Source organism: Dryas octopetala, chromosome 8 (genome assembly GCF_963921425.1).
Source record: "Dryas octopetala chromosome 8, drDryOcto1.1, whole genome shotgun sequence".
Lineage (NCBI taxonomy): Eukaryota > Viridiplantae > Streptophyta > Magnoliopsida > Rosales > Rosaceae > Dryas > Dryas octopetala.
In genome coordinates this window covers 2,513,949-2,531,936 of record NC_141373.1, presented here as the reverse complement: position 1 = coordinate 2,531,936, position 17,988 = coordinate 2,513,949, and the positions used below count along the sequence as shown (strand labels likewise).

General features: G+C 36.2%; 2 protein-coding genes and 1 pseudogene across 6 annotated transcripts; 1 reads left to right on the top strand and 2 right to left on the bottom strand.

Moving 5' to 3' along the window:
- Positions 1 to 872: 872 nt before the first annotated feature.
- LOC147275946 (exocyst complex component EXO84B-like) lies at positions 873 to 6,516 on the bottom strand (annotated as a pseudogene). Its single transcript, XR_015123925.1, has 7 exons — positions 6,225 to 6,516; positions 5,989 to 6,086; positions 4,717 to 5,774; positions 4,097 to 4,591; positions 3,757 to 3,943; positions 3,509 to 3,633; positions 873 to 2,340 (listed from the first exon to the last, which is right to left on the bottom strand). The product of XR_015123925.1 is annotated as an exocyst complex component EXO84B-like (transcript).
- Positions 6,517 to 8,089: 1,573 nt separating this feature from the next.
- PSAT1 (phospholipid sterol acyl transferase 1) lies at positions 8,090 to 13,830 on the top strand. 4 transcript variants are annotated; one of them, XM_086253832.1, is made up of 16 exons: positions 8,090 to 8,347; positions 8,461 to 8,596; positions 8,687 to 8,831; positions 8,978 to 9,147; positions 9,250 to 9,326; positions 9,709 to 9,928; positions 10,010 to 10,184; positions 10,696 to 10,795; positions 11,381 to 11,475; positions 11,645 to 11,696; positions 11,835 to 11,906; positions 12,037 to 12,205; positions 12,583 to 12,687; positions 12,764 to 12,848; positions 12,952 to 13,041; positions 13,354 to 13,830. In XM_086253832.1, exons 1-15 carry the CDS (start codon positions 8,126 to 8,128, stop codon positions 13,031 to 13,033), a joined length of 1,905 nt encoding a protein of 634 aa, XP_086109958.1. In that variant the 5' UTR covers positions 8,090 to 8,125; the 3' UTR covers positions 13,034 to 13,041; positions 13,354 to 13,830. The 4 variants fall into 4 exon arrangements, 3 of the variants coding, with proteins under 3 accessions (XP_086109958.1, XP_086109957.1, XP_086109959.1); XM_086253831.1 differs by having other exon boundaries at positions 9,709 to 10,184; XR_015123817.1 differs by lacking the exons at positions 12,952 to 13,041; positions 13,354 to 13,830 and having other exon boundaries at positions 12,593 to 12,687.
- Positions 13,831 to 14,229: 399 nt separating this feature from the next.
- LOC147275944 (rho GDP-dissociation inhibitor 1-like) lies at positions 14,230 to 16,397 on the bottom strand. The gene is made up of 5 exons (XM_086254784.1): positions 16,163 to 16,397; positions 15,654 to 15,717; positions 15,324 to 15,545; positions 14,842 to 14,966; positions 14,230 to 14,417 (listed from the first exon to the last, which is right to left on the bottom strand). Exons 1-5 carry the CDS (start codon positions 16,388 to 16,390, stop codon positions 14,349 to 14,351), a joined length of 708 nt encoding a protein of 235 aa, XP_086110910.1. The 5' UTR covers positions 16,391 to 16,397; the 3' UTR covers positions 14,230 to 14,348.
- Between the last annotated feature and the right edge of the window lie 1,591 nt (positions 16,398 to 17,988).

Below are 17,988 nucleotides of genomic sequence, written 5' to 3'. Positions count from 1 at the left end.
GTTGTGGTGGTGATGGTGGCGGTGTAGGTGGCGGTGGCAGTGGCAGTGGCGGTGGCAGTGGTGGTGACGGTGGTGGTGATGGTAACTGCGGCATGGTGGTAGTGGTGGTGGTATTGTAATTAATTGGCAAAGTGATGGGTGAACACGACCTTTTTTTTTATTCATAAAAATTGGAATTTTGAAAATGACACCAATTTAGATGGAATTTAAACTTGGAATTTATAATCTTCAAATCCCAAGTTTTTTTCCACATAGAATTTACAAAATTCTATAATTATAGATCCAAACAAGGAAATTAGAGCATGTAATTTCTTAAATGTTGAGTTTTATTTAAATTCCAAGTTTTTTTTCTCCATCCAAACGCACCATAAGTGACTTGCACATGTTACTGTGTTACTGTGAATGTTACACCAAAGTACCAAAAATAACTCAAGTGAAGAGAGCTGGGGTGTTGCAGCCAAACCAATTAACCAAGAGAACCAGCAAGCAAGCTCTTCAGGTTCTTCAACTCAAAGTGTGAATGTTCACCAAGGAAGATTTATTCTCAACAAAATACTATCATGATATGATAAAATTTAATATTCTGTTTCATTTGGAATGTGATAATATCAAATTTACAGTTTTAGTTGATGTTTGCAGTTAAATTGTTTGAATATAATATCAGCATTGCATATATGTTTGTATTTGTATGTACAGAAAATAGAATGAATAGTAAATACATGAAGTTCAAATAATTCATTGTATTTAGTCATTTCAAATGTATTTAGTTAAAGGTGTTCGTTCATATTATCATATATCTATATTTGAATCACAAAAAAACAAAGAAAATACATTGATCTCAAATGACTCTTTGTATATAGTTATTTCAAATATCTAATGTTTAATAATTATTTTTAGCTAATTTAGCTTTACTATCAAAACAAAATCCAAATTTATTCTTTTAAATCACCCCCCATACAGAAATGATTAAATGGTAGCTATCAGTCTATCACAATCTTCTGTTTTATTCTGGTATTGCAGTTTAACAGTCTTCCCCCATAAGTAACTTCAATCTTTGACAGAATGACAAATCCATAATGTCACCATCTTATAGCTTGGTGACTTCAGATTAATTGTCACTCCCCCTCTCCAACATGAACCTTCATCTCTGAGGCCTCTCCGATGTTATTTACAGGCAACAGTGCTGTTGGTGCATTCGTTTCTTCGATGATCTGTAACATATCAACCGCCTTGTTGGATACATTTTCAAAGCCAGTATGTGGAGATTCTAAGGAAGTGTCTGTCAAATTTTTAGGACCTCCTTCACTGGAATTTCTATCCACTTCTGGAAAATTGGCAGACCCTCCTTGAGGACAAGATTCTGAATTCAATGATTCTGTTTCTGCAGTAAGAGCAACTTCTGGCTCGTCTCTGCCTACCACATCCTCCTCTGATCGCATATAATCTTCCGAAGGACTTACAGCATCATCCTCAAAAGAGTCAGTTGCAGGCTTGGATTCATCCATGCACGGTTCCGTATTCAATGGTTCTGATTCAGCATTATAGGCAACTTGTGGATCATGTGTGGCTACTACATCCTCCTCTGGCTCAACATCTTGCTGAAAAGAGTTAGCTGCATTCTTAGATTGGTCCATGCATGGTTCTGTAGTCAATGATGCTGATTCAGCACTAAAGGCAACTTCCGGATCACATGTGGCTACTGCATCCTCCTCTGGTTCCACATAATCCTCTAAAGAACTTCTAACATCTACCTGCACAGAGTCAGCTGCATTCTTGGATTGGTCCATGCATGGTTCTGTATTGAAATTGAATGATGGTAATTCAGCATCAAAGGGAAATTCCAGATCATATGTGGCTACTGCATCCTCCTCTGGCTCCACATAATCCTCTAAAAAACTTCTAACATCTTCCTGAAAAGAATCAGCAACATTCTTGGATTGGTCCATGCATGGTTCTGTATTCAATGATTTTGATTCAGCATTAAAGGCAGCCTCTGGCTTGTCTGTGGCTCCTGCATCCTCCTCCGAAGGACTATCAAGTCTATCATCATCACGAAAAGAGTCAGCCTCATAATTGGATTCGTCCATGCATGGTTCTGTATTCAATGATTGTGATTCAGCATTAAAGGTGACTTCTGTCTCATCTGTAGCTACTGAATCCACCTCTGAAGAACTAGCATCATCCAGAAAAGTGTCAGCCGCACACTTGGATTGGTCCTCCTGTGATTCTTCTCCATTGATAGGCTCTTGATCTGGAGGCAACTGTGTTTTCTCAGTCTCCAAGAGCTTATGGATTGTTTCAGCAGCAGAATCTATAGCCCATCCATCATCATTGACATCTCTGCATGAAAGGAGTCAAGAAACTGTAATGTTAGAAGCACACTCACAGGATTTTAACCAGTGTTTTCAAAAGCGAGCTTCAGGCGCGCCTCAAGGCGCGAGTCATGGCGAGGCGGCGGCCGATTGCGCACGACGTCGCCGGACTGTGTAAAATGACTGAAAGGCGACGGCAAGGCGCAGATAGCGTACGCCTCGCGACGGCAAGGCGGTGAAGGCGTGAATGGCGACGCTCTGCGGGATTTTTTTTTTTTTTAAACTTTCTCAGTCAGGTGGCGCAGAGGCAGTCGACGGTAGGGGCGGCGGCGAAAGCAGAGGAGACAGAGATAGAGAAAAGAGATAGAGAGGAGAGAGATAGAGAGGAGAGATAGAGAGGAGAAAGAAATAGAGAGGGGAGAGGGAGCTCGATCTCTCTGGCGGCGGCGGAAATTTGAAGAAGAAGGAGATAAAATTTGAAATTGAAGTTTTAATTAGTTAACCCAATATCTTAAATAATATCAGCAATTCTCAACTTGGCCTCTGACTTCATACAAGGATGTGGCTTCCTGAGTGAGCAAGTCTCCGACCCTTTCGACCACATATGAAACAACAGCCTCAACCATATTAATTTTCTTGTCGATCCAAAAGGGAAACAAATAAACCAGATTTAGTTTTCGATCAGATTGATGATATGAGAGATTGAGAGCTTATTAGCAGTACTGATTGAGTGAAGCAATATTCTCTTCAATTCGTTTATGTATGAAGTCCAGTACTCTTAAATAATATCTTCAATTCTCTTCAATATTCTCTTAAATAATATCATAAATAGATATATGTATAAATATATTTTTTGGGACAATAACATATTAGAGTTCGGTGGTCTAGTGGGTAAGGCACTGCTTCTTTACTTGGTCTTGTGTTTGAATCATATTTAGTAATTTGTTTTTCAATCTATTTTTTAGTTAGTTTTTTTTGAGTTTTGGGTCTTATATTCTATATATATATATATATATATATGTTTATAATATATTTATAATTTTTTTATTATAAAAAATATGTCCCGAAAAGCTTACGCCTTAACGCGTCGAGGCTTACGCCTCGCCTTCTATGACTAAAACGCCTCGCGTCATGTTTTTGCGTCTGAAAACACTGATTTTAACAACATCATATGGCAATAGAAGTGCAAGAATTACCTTCTAGGATCTAGTCCAGCTGAAAGAAAGGCTGATTTCATGAGATTTATGAGAATCAAAGGATTGCTGGAGAAGTACCCTCCATATTTTGTGATTTCCACTAGAAATTGCACATCCAAAACAAACTGCTCTAGGAAACATAGACAAATGAAAGAAATTGAATGAACAAGCATCATGATAAAACAAGAAATGGATCACTACCAGGCTGCTAGCGCTTCTCTAAGCATAAGGGGAAAAGAAAAGCAAACCTGCTTGAAATTGAGAGGATGCTCTATTGTCATATTCTCCTCATCAGTATCCCAGATCTCTTTGTTATTTGAAATCCAAACAAAAAATGGCCTCTATAAGCTCCTTTAATAGCTCCATTAACCAATCAACTTCAAAAACATTGTCTTCAGAAAGTTTCTCCAGTTTCCTCAGTTCTAGAAACAGTACCTGATTGTGAGACATTAGAAACAAACCATATAAGCAGCACATAAAACTACAGAATTTCTTAACTAATAGGAGTCAATTGACTGATGCAGTAACTCTGAGGAAAATCAAAAGACAAACTGCTGAACAAGGAAGGAATATTGACATGAAAATTACCTGAAAGGCAAGGGAGGGCATCACTCCATGAAACATGCAAGACTCATCCTGGCCATCAATGCAAATTTCTGGAGTAAGTTTGTAGCTAGTCTTGAGGTACATAATTCTACATATAAATTGCTCGCAGAAAAGAGCTCTGAGCCGACAAGAAGCCTCTTGAATGAACAATATGCAACTGTCAAGTTCCTTCGCTTGATACTCATCTGGATGGATTTTCATTAATTCAGAATTGTTTTCACTAGCACCCTTAAAGATACTTCTAACCAGTCTGGAGAAGAGTTGCTTGAGTGCTGATAGATTGGCTAGAATAGAAACCTGTTGTTGCACTGACTCGGCCAAATTGATTCTTGAATTACTTTTTTCTGCAACAGTTGTTTCACAGTTGATGGCTTTTTCAAGGATGTCTATGTATTTATTGAAGAGGTTCATAAGTCCACTGAGGATTGATCCTTCAATTTGAAGTGCAAATAATGGGGTGACATCTACAGCGATAGCCTTGAAGGGAAAAAAAAGTACAAGTAAGAATAGCATCACACCAGAAAGATAAAATAATAATATATAATTCAAGTCATACTGCTGTATACACATATGGTATAAACTGCTTACAAAATCATACATACCTGCAACAGTGTTACAAACTTTCTGCCACTGCTAGTGAGCAAGCAGTATTCTGGTTTTTGGCCAACAACCATGGAAGAGCACCCTTCATTCATAATTCCAGATACAAGATATCTACCCAAAACCCAAGCATCAGTTTCTGTAAAGATATCAATGACTTTCTTAAAATGGTCTAGGTGTGAATGTAGAACCTCTTCCATGCAAGGGCGAATATGCTTGATCAAGTATGGCTGCAACACTAATCTTTGAGTTTTCAACAAAGAACAAAATGACATTGCACACTGCACACTGCACAGCTTCTACTGCTGTGGACAATCCACCACTTATTTCTGAGATGGACTTAACATATTTCTCAAAACAAGCAGCAAACACTTTGGTTTCTTGACGCACCCATTTGATAAATTCTAATGCATAGGGAGAAGTTTCCCCATACAACATCACAAAACTTCTTGCTGCTTGAGAAATCATAGAGAATACAAACTTTGAAAGTTCCCTGATATATACCCTATGCAAAAACAATTTCGAAGCCTTCAAATTGTGTATCCCAGCTACAATGCGCGAATGGTAATATTTGAGCAATAACTGAGTTGCAAGATGACTGTCACCTAGTCTGCAGAGCCCCCCCAGTGCTTTTTGAAGTTCTGGTGCAGCTATTCTTGGATTTTCAGCCACCAGTGTCAACTGTAGTGTAAGCATAGCCTTCCTCTCAGAAATCGCAGAGCTAAATAACCTTAACTCATCCAATGGATAATCTTCTTCAAACTGCATCTTTTGAAAATTCTCATCCTCCAATTCTAGAACGGCCAGTGCTTCCTCTATCCTGTTCTCGGACAAGAAAATGTCCAAGGTTTCTAAAACATTATTTGCGTGAGCCTCTAACTTGCTGATGGGAAGCGGTTCAGCACATTCAAATTCTTCAATAACCAAGTCTATAGTCTCCTTGGATAAAACCTTCAAATATATGCCATCTACAAGGTCATTTACGAGCCTCTTTTGGGTCAAAACATGGTTCTTCAGTTGCATCAGCTCATTTTCCACACTCTCTACTTCTTCAAATATTCTACAAATATGATAACACATTAATTCCACTTCTTTTTGCAAACAAAGAATCACCTCAACTCACTATGGTCAAGTAACTTAATTGACTTCACATTAAAATATATATATATGATTAAAGTTAAAGTTCATATGTTTAAAAAACATAATCTATACTGTTCTCTAATACCTTAAGGTTTTACAATTTACAAGGAACAATTGGTAGCTGAAGACGTTACCTAACGAAAGACGAGTAATTAGAAAAGATGTGTTTGTGAAATTCTTCATTGGATGCATCCTTCAGCTCGAGGAGTTCTGAACAAAGATGCTTAATTCCCTATACACAACAGCACATTATCCGAAATTAACCTTATATTTCATTCATATTTGATTTCCAGTATTTTCTCGGAAGCCAAACAGAAGGTAAATTAATTAATTAATCAATCAAAAAAAATAAAGAAATAAAAAAACTGACCTTTCCAGTCATGGATTGAAGGTCAGACTCGTCGTCTCGGTCGCTGGACACGGAGGTTACGTCGGAGCCGGTATCGGACTGCGTGGAGTTCTCCATTTCCGGAAGGTCTCGGAAGCGAAATCTCGAAGACGCGGAAGGAGAAGTTTCCATGGAAAATGGTTCGTTTCCATTTCACAAAGAGCATCGGAGACTCCGACGGAGAATTTAATCGAATTTGGAAGCTGCTTCTGGAAAGCCTCTTTGGAGCTCTCTGTTGTCGTTTCGTAGTTCCATTGGCGCGCTTTGGTTTCTTCGTTACTCTCTCAGCAAACGGCTTGTTAGCAGTGTCCGTTGGTCGTTATGCTTGGGCAAAATGATTAATACGGCGTCGTTTTGATGCTGGTTAAATTACTTTTGTTTTTTGGTCCACGTAGTTTGTTCAAATTCAGCTTAATACTTTCAATTGTACTAATTTTTATCCTGTAGTTTTCTAAATGTTGTAATTTAGGAACACATTATTGTTTTCTTCAATTTGGTCAAGGAAAGATTACAATTTAGTTCTTCTAACATTTTTTATTTAGAAAAAAATCTTACAACTCTTTTTTTCTTTTTCTTTTTTCAAATAAAGCCCTTATTTTTTTTTAAAATAAAGTCCTTTGATCATTTTCTTGTCAAATAAATATATCATTTTTTTTTTTAGAGTATAGGGTACGGGTTAACCTCATACTTTTTTATGGTATAGAATGAGATTTGTGAATGTTGCATATTATATTTTAACTCTGAGATTAAATCTCAAAGTTAAAACATAATATAAAGTCGATAAATCAGGGCTTGATGAAAAAAGTAAAAATGCACTACCGTACATTCGAAAATAATCGCCGACCGCTCGACGCCTCGTATGTGTGAAAAAATATAAAATAATAGACCAATATTATGTAACATGAAATTATTACAATATTATGTAATATGAAATTATTAAACTTTAGTTAGAATTTTAATAGCCATAAGACTTTAATCAATAAATTGTAAAATTAAACGACCTAAATGGAAGTCTTCATTTGGTCAATTAAGTATGATATTTTAAACCGTAAGTCACATTGAGTGCAAATAAAATTTGTCATCAAGTGAATGAGACTAGTAACAATGAAACTAAATCGCCCAAATAACCAAAATTACTTTCACTCGTGTACTTCACTTACTATTTTCTTTTGAAGAAATTGACAAAATTAAGAGTATGCTCAAAATTGTTATGAAACTACATCATAAAATTGAAACAATTCAAATTATAGGGAGTTAATTTGGCCTAAAAGATCTAGTGGAATGGGGAAAACGGCGTCATTTTGGTTATAACTGTGTTGAACATAAAGACACCTATAGAAAAGAGTCTTTCCAACTCCTAGTACCACCTAACCAATGGCCATAAAATAAAGAACAATATTTGGATTACCCCTTGGGAATACCTCAAGGTTACTTCACCCCTCTAAATTCTGATTTCGGCAATGTCGTCGTATAATCGGAATCGTTCATTTTGTAGATCATCTATTATAGATCTTCTCTATAAAAAATTAACTCAATCAGAAATCGTTTGGTTATATAACTATTGTCGATTAAATAAAAAAAATCAATGATTTGATAAAAAAATACTCTTTAATTAAAAACTATATATTTTTTTTATTTAATTGACAATAGTTATATAATTAAATAATTTTGATTGATTTAATTGTTTATAAAAATGATTTATAATATATTATCTAAAAAATAAATAATTTTGATTATATATTAATATTGCCAAATCAGAATTTAAGAGATTGTAACTTGAGATACCGTCATACCGAAGAGTGACCCAGGTATTCTTCTAAAACAAAATAAAAGGAGTGATACTTTGCGCGCAGAAACTGACACACACACAGAGAGCAAATACAATGCGAGCAACGTGGCACCACAACCTGCTCACGGCGCTCCTCCTCCTCGTCCTCCTCTTCCACGGTGGCGGAGGAGACTGGTCCGGCGACTACTCTAAACTCTCCGGCATCATAATCCCCGGCTTGGCCTCCACGCAGCTCCGCGCGTGGTCGATCCTCGACTGCCCCTACTCTCCTCTCGATTTCAACCCTCTCGATTTGGTCTGGCTCGACACCACCAAAGTACGTCGTCTCTTCTCTTCGCTTCGCTCTTAATTTTCACAAATTCGGAGTTTAGTTTTCTTACGTTTTATGATGATGATGATGATGATGATGACGATTCTATGTTGTTGCAGCTTCTCTCTGCTGTGAACTGTTGGCTCAAGTGTATGCTGCTCGACCCGTACAACCAAACGGATCACCCGGAGTGCAAGTCTCGACCCGATAGCGGTCTTTCGGCGATTACGGAACTTGATCCTGGTTACATAACTGGTAACGTTACATTTGCTCTGAATTTCATTTCATGTATGTCTTCGCGTTCGTTCGCTTCGCTCTTCAGCTTTTGGTTTTTCCAAGTTACAGGTCCTCTTTCTTCGGTGTGGAAAGAATGGGTGAAATGGTGTATTGAGTTTGGTATTGAGGCGAATGCAATCATTGCTGTTCCATATGACTGGAGGCTCTCACCATCCATGCTTGAGGAGCGAGACCTTTACTTTCACAAGCTCAAGTTCGTATTTTTATCACTGGGTTCATTCATTCATTGCTTGTTTACTACCCACACACATTTGCATGGAAGTATTTACAATCACTTGCTGAGATTGATTTGAGAGCTGCAAAAAACCTTATTTGAATTGAAGTCATATTACAATACAGATTGACATTCGAAACCGCACTGAAACTTCGTGGAGGCCCCTCAATAGTGTTTGCCCATTCACTGGGTAATCATGTCTTCCGTTACTTTTTGGAGTGGTTAAAGCTGGAAATTGCACCTAAACATTATAACCAATGGCTGGATGAACACATTCATGCCTATTTTGCTGTTGGTATGATTGATTTGCACCATAATCCATTTACCTCAAAAGTTTAGTTTCTTAGAATAGTGCATGCTATTTTTTTCTGGCTTTATTCTGTTGATTTTATTCCAGGAGCTCCACTTCTTGGTGCAGTCGAGACAGTCAAAGGAACACTTTCTGGATTAACATTTGGCCTTCCTATTTCAGAGGTGACCCCTTCTTTCAGATTTGAGAACCCTTTTCAATAATGGTTCATTTCTTTTCTTTTATTTTCTTTTTCATTTAAATTGTAATTTTCATACTCCTAGATGTAATCATATATTTTTTCTTGTTTCTTATTTAACCATTTGTTATTCTCTTACGGAAAAAAGATAGCAACTAAACTTAAAAGCATATAAATGCATATGATAATCAGTTATTATCACCGTTCATGTTTAAGTTTGCTTGTTTACTTAGACTTCCTTGAAGCAAACTGAACTAGCAAATGTGACTTTCACTAGCTTGTTTTGAAATAGGAGATTTATTATAGTTTCTCTTTGATCTGGATTCATGTTCTAACACATGCATATCATAATTGTTCGTGGTAATCAGGGGACAGCTCGATTGATGATCAATTCATTTGCTTCTTCACTATGGATGATGCCATTTTCAAAGCATTGTAGGGCAGATAATCCATACTGGAACCATTTCTCTGGGGGGAATAGGAACAGGAAGGCTCATCAGACTTATCACTGTGACGAGCAAGAATTTCGGATGAACTACTCTGGTTGGCCAACAAATATTATCAATATTGAAATCCCTTCAATCCGTGGTAAAATGTTGACCCTCATGCAAGTATTGTGGTTGAGATGTTATTATGCTCATATGTATTCTTTGCATCTTATATGGACAGGATTTGAAGCCTATCCATCAGTTACTGAAGTATCTGAGACTAACTTGTCTAGCACAGAATGTGGACTCCCTACTCAGTTGTCTTTCTCTGCTCGTGAAATATCAGATGGGACCTTTTTCAAAGCAATAGAGGATTTTGACCCAGACAGCAAGAGGAATCTGTACCGATTAAAGAAGTGGGTACTTTGTTAATAATCATGAAGAATATAATTTTGCACACTTGTTTTCCAGACATTGGATGCCTTTTTATCACAACTTCTGTAGTCTATGCTGCTAGGCTGAAACTTAGTCTGTTAATCTGCTTACAACGTCTAAATTTCATTTCTTTGTCAGTGGTACAAACTTCCTGCAGTCTTCAATTGCTATTATACTTTTTGGGTTAGTGTGTTAGTGTAGACACCCTTTAGTGCCAGTGGTAAAGGATACATTCTGCTATTATATATTTCTCCATTTTCCTCTTCCAATTCTTTTACAAGGTGGACATCCAAGATTAAGGCATCTTCATTGTAGTTTCCCAATTTTGAGTGGATAAATGTCCTAAAATGGCAGTTTCTGTGTTATGCTTGTTGTCCCATAACTTTTTGCTTCTATTTCTTTGTATATTTTGAACTTTTATCAGGCATAGTTGATGTTGATGTCTGGTTTAGCTTTCCAACTGGACTCTGTTTGCAATGCTGTGTATTTCAGGTCATATCATGATGATCCAGTTTTAAATCCACTTACACCGTGGGACAGGCCACCTATAAAAAATATATTTTGTATCTACGGAACAGACTTGAAAACTGAGGTATATTTGCAATCTCCTAGTATTAAGATATTTCCATTTTTCATGACTGAATCAATTTAACATGATTGGCGTTCTTGGTTTTTTTATTTGGTTATCACAACAGTGAATTTGGAAATTTAATGTTTGTAATGCTTGTTTTCATCGTCTTTTCCCTGCTTGAAACAGTTCGGGTATATTATTACTTAATTGTATTTTGTTATGAAAAATGCTGCCAGGTTTGTAAGTGATAACAACTTCAATGAGTAATATAAGTATAACTACTCATGTTTAGTTGTGTCAAATTTTTGCTTACATATATGAACTCTTCAGAATCAGACATGATCTTATTGAAATGTGCTAATTTATTTTCTTCATGTAAGCTTCGGTTACAAGTTCAGTAACTGTAACTGTTATTATTGCTTAATTTCTCCATCCATGCATCATGTGTCAATCAGTTTTAGTGACAATAAGAACTACTGCTAGATTGCATTCATCCTAAGATATCTCTTTCTTATGACTAGGGATTTGTTGGTGCCTGCTCTACATTTAGCTGGTAATGGTGTTGTGGTGAATGATAGTTTTGGTATCTTGACAATGGAAAAACAGGTTGGTTACTATTTTGCACCAAGTGGCAAGCCCTACCCTGATAATTGGATCATTACTGATGTGATTTATGAGATTGAAGGTTCCTTGTTCTCAAGGTAAATTTCCTCCATAGTTCCGTACTACATCTGTACACAAAGTGTGACTTGAATACAATTACTGCACTGTTGTTATCATATCTGATTTTTTCTTAAGTTCAGCATATGTTCAGAGAGTGACAGTCTTTATGGAAACTCTACAGTGTATAATTTCATAATATTCTTGTAGGTCAGGAAATCTTGTCGAAGGAAATCCAGGAGCTGCAAGTGGGGATGAGACTGTGAGTTAGAAATTACATGCAAGCATTTCAAATTTCAATTATAGAATACGTTTAGATTCTCCTGCTTCAGTATGATTATTTTTGTGGTCTCTTTTTTGAAATAGCATATGCAGCAATTAGTGACACATCATTTAACAGGTACCTTACCATTCTCTTTCTTGGTGCAAAAATTGGCTTGGACCAAAAGTCAACATAACTAGGGCTCCTCAGGTATTTGTTCTCATTTTAGTATATTACATGTGATTTTGTCTGCCAAATTTTAGTAAATTTGATATGTTTCTTCACCAGTAAAGTGGCCTGTATGAGAGTTTTGATTTTTGTTTTCTTCTTAAAATTGCAGTCAGAGCATGATGGTTCTGATGTACAAGTGGACTTGAACGTGGAACATCATTTTGAAGAAGATATTTTACCCAACATGACAAGGTTCCCAAGGGTCAAGTACATAACTTACTATGAAGATTCTGAAAGTATACCAGGAAAGAGGACAGCCGTTTGGGAGCTTGATAAAGGTGTGGGTCCCAACTCATGTTACAAACTGAAGCACAACTTTTCTGTATGGAATTAAGTTTAAAGTATGACCAGCTAAATTGCATCGACTACTATTGCATGTAGATTTCAATTACTCATGCGCATACATACTTGCATTTTAAATATATTAATTTTTATTCTTCTCCTCCTGAATTTATAAATAGGATAAACCCATTATTTAAATATGCAATAAGACTCTTGTAGTTTCTCTATGATTCTTTGTTATAAAAAAATCAAGCTGCTCATCTTTAATGTTACCATCTTTGGTGGTAATGTTTTATTTTCAAAAGCAATTATATATGTTATCCATGAGGAAAGTATTTTAAATAGTTATTGCATTAACACTATCTTAATGTAGCGAATCATAGGAACATTGTTAGATCCCCAGTTCTAATGAGAGAGTTGTGGCTTCAAATGTGGCATGATATCCATCCTGATGCAAAATTAAAATTTGTTACTAAAGGTGAAAGTTTCTTCTCTCCTTCTTCATCTTCTCCTCCTTTTTTAAGCAGTCAGCTGACATGTAAAATCTGCAACAGCCAAGCGTGGACCTTTGAGGGATGACGACTGTTATTGGGATTATGGAAAAGCTCGATGTGCATGGGCCGATTACTGTGAATACAGGTTTGTTCTTTTCAAGACTACTGAATCTTTGTCAAACGTTAAAACTTTCCTTTTCCCCCTCCCCACCTCTTCTTTAATCTTAACTTGATGTTTGGAGATGCAGATACATCTTTGGAGATGTTCATTTAGGACAGAGCTGTAGGTTAAAGAATACTTCGGCAGATCTTCTTTTGCATTATTTATAGATTAGAAGGTATTCCTTTCTTCATTCTCTTTTGCCTTATAGTAGTTTAAGTACATGTATTGAGCTTTGCCTTACATTACCGATGTAATTTTGTTGGAAACAATGGAATCACACAAGAACATGATACTTAGAGATATAATGTGTCGCCGTGTCAGTTGGTAAACATTCTAATATCATTGTCATTCTACAAATCAGTAAAATTTAATTAGAAACGATTCCACTTAATTAAACATTCTAATATCATTGTAACTCTACGATGAATGAGTTCTGATTAGGAATGATTTGTTCACAATAATGGATGTGGTTTTGATGATATTTCAGGTGCTGGCAATGAACGAATCAGATTCCTTGCCATTATTTGCGATTATTGGAGGCACTTGCCATTCACTATAAGTGGGCTCGCTCATCTCCCGTAAAACTTAGCACTTCAGTAATCCTTTTTGTATCAAGCACAACTGAAATGGCATCTCGGAACTTCAGAACGCTTGATGATTTACGCTTGATGATTTTGTCGTTGGTAAACCTAACTTGGTGACTCAGTTTTGTCTTCAATCGATATTGCATCTGGAAGACAGCACTGGTGACTCAGCCCTACCAAACCGTGTCAAGCTGTAACCTTATTTTTTTCTGGTAGCTTCTTCCAAGTATTTCTTGTTTCTATTGTTAACATCATCCCAGGAAGTTTTCGACGATAAATATGTATTGACCTACAGTCTATCTCTTCATTATTTTTTCAGTGAAAATATGCTAAACATTTCTGCATTTACAAGGTATGATGCTATTGTTGCAGATTTTGTATGTTGACACTCGAAAATGTTTTTGATAAGTGATGATCCCGAGTTTACTTAATTCGGAGTTCACCTTAAAACCTTACCCAATGATAAGTGCATTGGGTTTGCAATAAGAACTTGGGAATCCACACTCATATAAATAGTGAACTAGGCTGCTGTGCTGCAATCTGTCAATCAATCCCTTACTCTTTCAGGAAAATACACTACATGTGCTTTCATGGCATGCATTTTTCACTTGAGGGGTTCCTCACTTGTTGAATGGGCAGTATAAGCTGTTTCTTAGCAAGTAGTTAGGGTTAAAAATGGGGTTCACAGTCAAAAAACAGTAATGGCAATCCAAATTCTAAATTTGTATAACAAGTCAAGGAAACAGTAATGAGAACCCATTCTACATTTGTATCCCACCTACAAGGCAATAATCAATTGTTTCTATAACAAAGATCTGTGGTTCATGGATAAAAGCAAAATAGGAGGGGAAAAAAAAGAAATAAATCTAAGAATGCAGGATCTTCCAGAAAAAGTCAGCTAACTGAACCTTTTGATCTCGAAGGAGTATTTGAGTTCCATATGACATCTCTCGTCATCATCTTTGAACTGTGCAAAATTGAAAACCAAAAAAAAAATCAACACATATTCTGTATGCACACATAAAAACTAAAATTTACAAGCTACTACTCGTTATGGAATGACTACAGAATAATGAGACAAAAACAATGTTTTGAAAAGGCAGTTTTGCAAAGATCAAGCAGTGACTACAGATATGTTCTTCAAACCCTAGCAATGACTACAGATGTTGCCTTGCACTCTATAACCCACTGAAAATTTAAGAAATCTCAAAATAGGCACATCTTCCTCTTCTGATCACAATGTGAACAAACATAATCGAGAAACAAAAGAAAGAAAGAGGTATTTGATTGTATTCCAAACCATCATATTATGAATACACTTTTCAATCCCAAATTAAGCTGACTGCATGCAAATATGCTTTGCCTACACACATATACTAACCGCCACGCACCTTAAGCTTTGCTGAGTAAACCCCCCTTGCCAGCACCCCGGATGGAGTGGTCTCCTCTTCTAAGGTGTGCACATATGGTTCTCTATTAGGAGCAAATGTACCCAACATTCCTTTGCTTTGATCAACTGACACCCAAATGGTAAAAGTTAACCATAAGAAAAGAGAAGAATAAGACTTGGAATAATGATTATCATACAGAATATGAGCTTAAAAATATAGAATAAAGGATCTGTGTCTTTCTCTATCCAGTGGGTTGAAGGAAAAACTAAAAACTGTGGTCTTCAAGAATGCAAAATGAGCATCAGATACTTTACCAATCTTATTACCTCCTGCTACCTTAACCAAAGTTGTTGACAGATTTCCATAATAAATTTATGTTACTGTGTTTAAAGGTTTAGCCTACAAATTTCAACAAGCTTTCAAGTTCCAACCATCTCTACTGCATTTAAAACATCTAGAGAGAACAATAAAACAGTATACACCTTGGAGTCCTCCTTTCCACACTGTGTTGGAGTAGGTAAGGCCAGAGACAATGTTGTGCAGAACACTAAATGTTAGCTTAAGCCGAAATTGAGATCCCTCTTGGAGCGTAAACAGGACACGGCCAATCTGATTCTCATCAACAGGCAAGGGAGTGTTGATTTCCCCGAAGTCATCGGAGATGATTCCGATGGAGTGGAATTTGACTTCAGGTTCTATTTGACCTGATTTAATGGAAGACTCTTAGCAAAAGTGGGACAATAGATTCAAAAACCAGAACAAATTAAGGTGTGAATAAAGCACTGGAGTATAAAAGAGTCACTAAGACAAACCATCCAAATCACTTTCCGAGCAACCAAGCAGCTTCTCTTTCCACCTCCTTAAGCTGTCATCATCCTGTCAAATTTGAGTAGTAGACCCCAAATACTTTGATTGTCAATTTCATAAAAACTGATCAATCTAGATGGTTGCATTTGGATGTCAACAGGAATTATATCATTATAATAAGACTGATCTAATTGAGATTTTAAAACCAAATGGTTCTATTGAAGATTTTGAATTATTTCAATTGCAGAGGACATTAGCCTCCCCCAGTTAAACATAATTGGGATTAAAAATTCAGACTTCACTAGAAAGTTTGGGTTCAAGAAAAGGCCTTTTCCTTTCCTGCATTTTTTGAGATACCAAAGACAACATCAATGGATACAAGAAAAAGCATGAATAACCCATTACATATTATTCAATAAAATGAAATCCCATTAAGCAAAAAGTAAAACAAACCCAAATTCAACATTGATCAAAAGAGAGAATTGCAGGAGTGAAAGAAGAAAAAAGAGAGAACCTTGTCTTTCTCAATCTGTTCCTTGAGAGAAACCAAAGGCCCAGGAACAAAACCAGCAACAACCCCATTACTCTTATCATCACCCTCTTCTTCTTCTGCAACATCAAAAACCTCACTTAGCTTTTCAGTCATTTCCTTCTGCTTTTCTGGTCTCCCCTCACTCACAACACCAGCTGAAGAGCTTCCTGATGATGACCCTGGTTGATCTCCTCTCTTCCCACCCTCCATCTCTCTCTCTCTCTCTCTCTCTCACCCAACCGACAATGAAACACACACAGCGTCAGACAGTGACCACCGACAGAAAAAAGGCACAAACCCTTTGAAAAAATGTTTCGACAAAAATCTCAAAAAACAAGAATTATGTTTAACCAAAAGAAGAACAAGGATTATGATTCAAAGAGTGGCAAAAAATAGGTATAAAAGTAACGTACCGGTTTCTCTCTCTTGTAAACTTATAATGTTTGTTTGTCTCTTGTGTTTGTCTTCTGCTTATCGTGTATATATACGTGTATATATATATATATATCTGTGCTGTGTTCGGTGGACCTGACACACTATTTACTATCGAACATTGCACTACACTTTAGAAAGGGCTTCTTTGCTGCCCTTATCTTATTTGTTGGATTATAATTTTGGATTATTGTCAAGTTATTAGTATATTATAGACTTACAGTCACCATATGGCCATAAAAAACAAAAATTAGCTCATATTTCTACTTGAGCTCCCATACATGAATATTGTTTCTCTAATGCAGAATGCAGCTACGTAAAGGATCAATGCAAAATGGTGCAGAGTGTTTGAACACTCTTTTATAATTTACGTTGATAATGCGGGACGGTGGAGAGTAGTCGAACACTTTTCATAATTTATGTTAATATCTCTCGTATTATATTAACGACGTTCTATAAATATTAGTTCGCATTTCTATTATTTCCTTTTTTTTTATATTCGAGCACAAATCGTAAGTGTGAGAATAAATGTTGAATCACTAAAGTTATAAAACTCAACTAAGTGAATATTGAGTTTGTTAAGAAAAAATGGAATATTAGGGGGTTTAATTTGTATTTTTGAGAGTGTTTGGTGAGTGATGACAAAGATTAGCCATATCATTATTGCGATCTCTAAATAGGGTAAGAAATGGATGTTGAAGCAAATCCAGTGAAATTTACTAAAATAATAGCAAGTGCAAATTGCAATAAATCATTTGTGGACATTGGCACACCTGTCATGCATGATTAGTCATTACTACATGATTTTTTTATTATTATTATTTTTTAGAATAGTCATCACTACATGATTAAAATAATTTTAAAAACTTAATTAGGAAATAAACAAACCTAAACAAGTAAACAGTTAAGACAAATCTGCTATTGTATACAAATTCCAAAAAAATTAATGGGTTTATAATCATTTGAAAATTTTGAATAATAACTTGGCCAAAAAAAAGAAAATTTTGAATAATAAAGATTTCTCAGGACATGGAGAGAGAATTTCGAGAGAGAAAAGTGAAATTATAAAAAGCTGTGGGTCCGTGGGACCCTTTAATCTGTACGATTAAAGTCAAAGTTAATTAATCGTGAGTTCGTGCCTACTTCGTGGCCAAAAAAAATAAAAAATTAATCGTGAGTTCGTGACAACTTGCACCTTCAGTAATGCAATTGACTCTGTGGACCAGACTTAGGTTAATGGGCTTGGGGAAAAAAAGGCCAGGAACTGAGGCCTAAAAACAAATAGGAACCGGATTTGGATTTATGGGATTGGGGAAAGAAAAGGCCTTGGGCCTTCAATTCCATAGTTTGATTACCTATATTATTAATTCATTGTA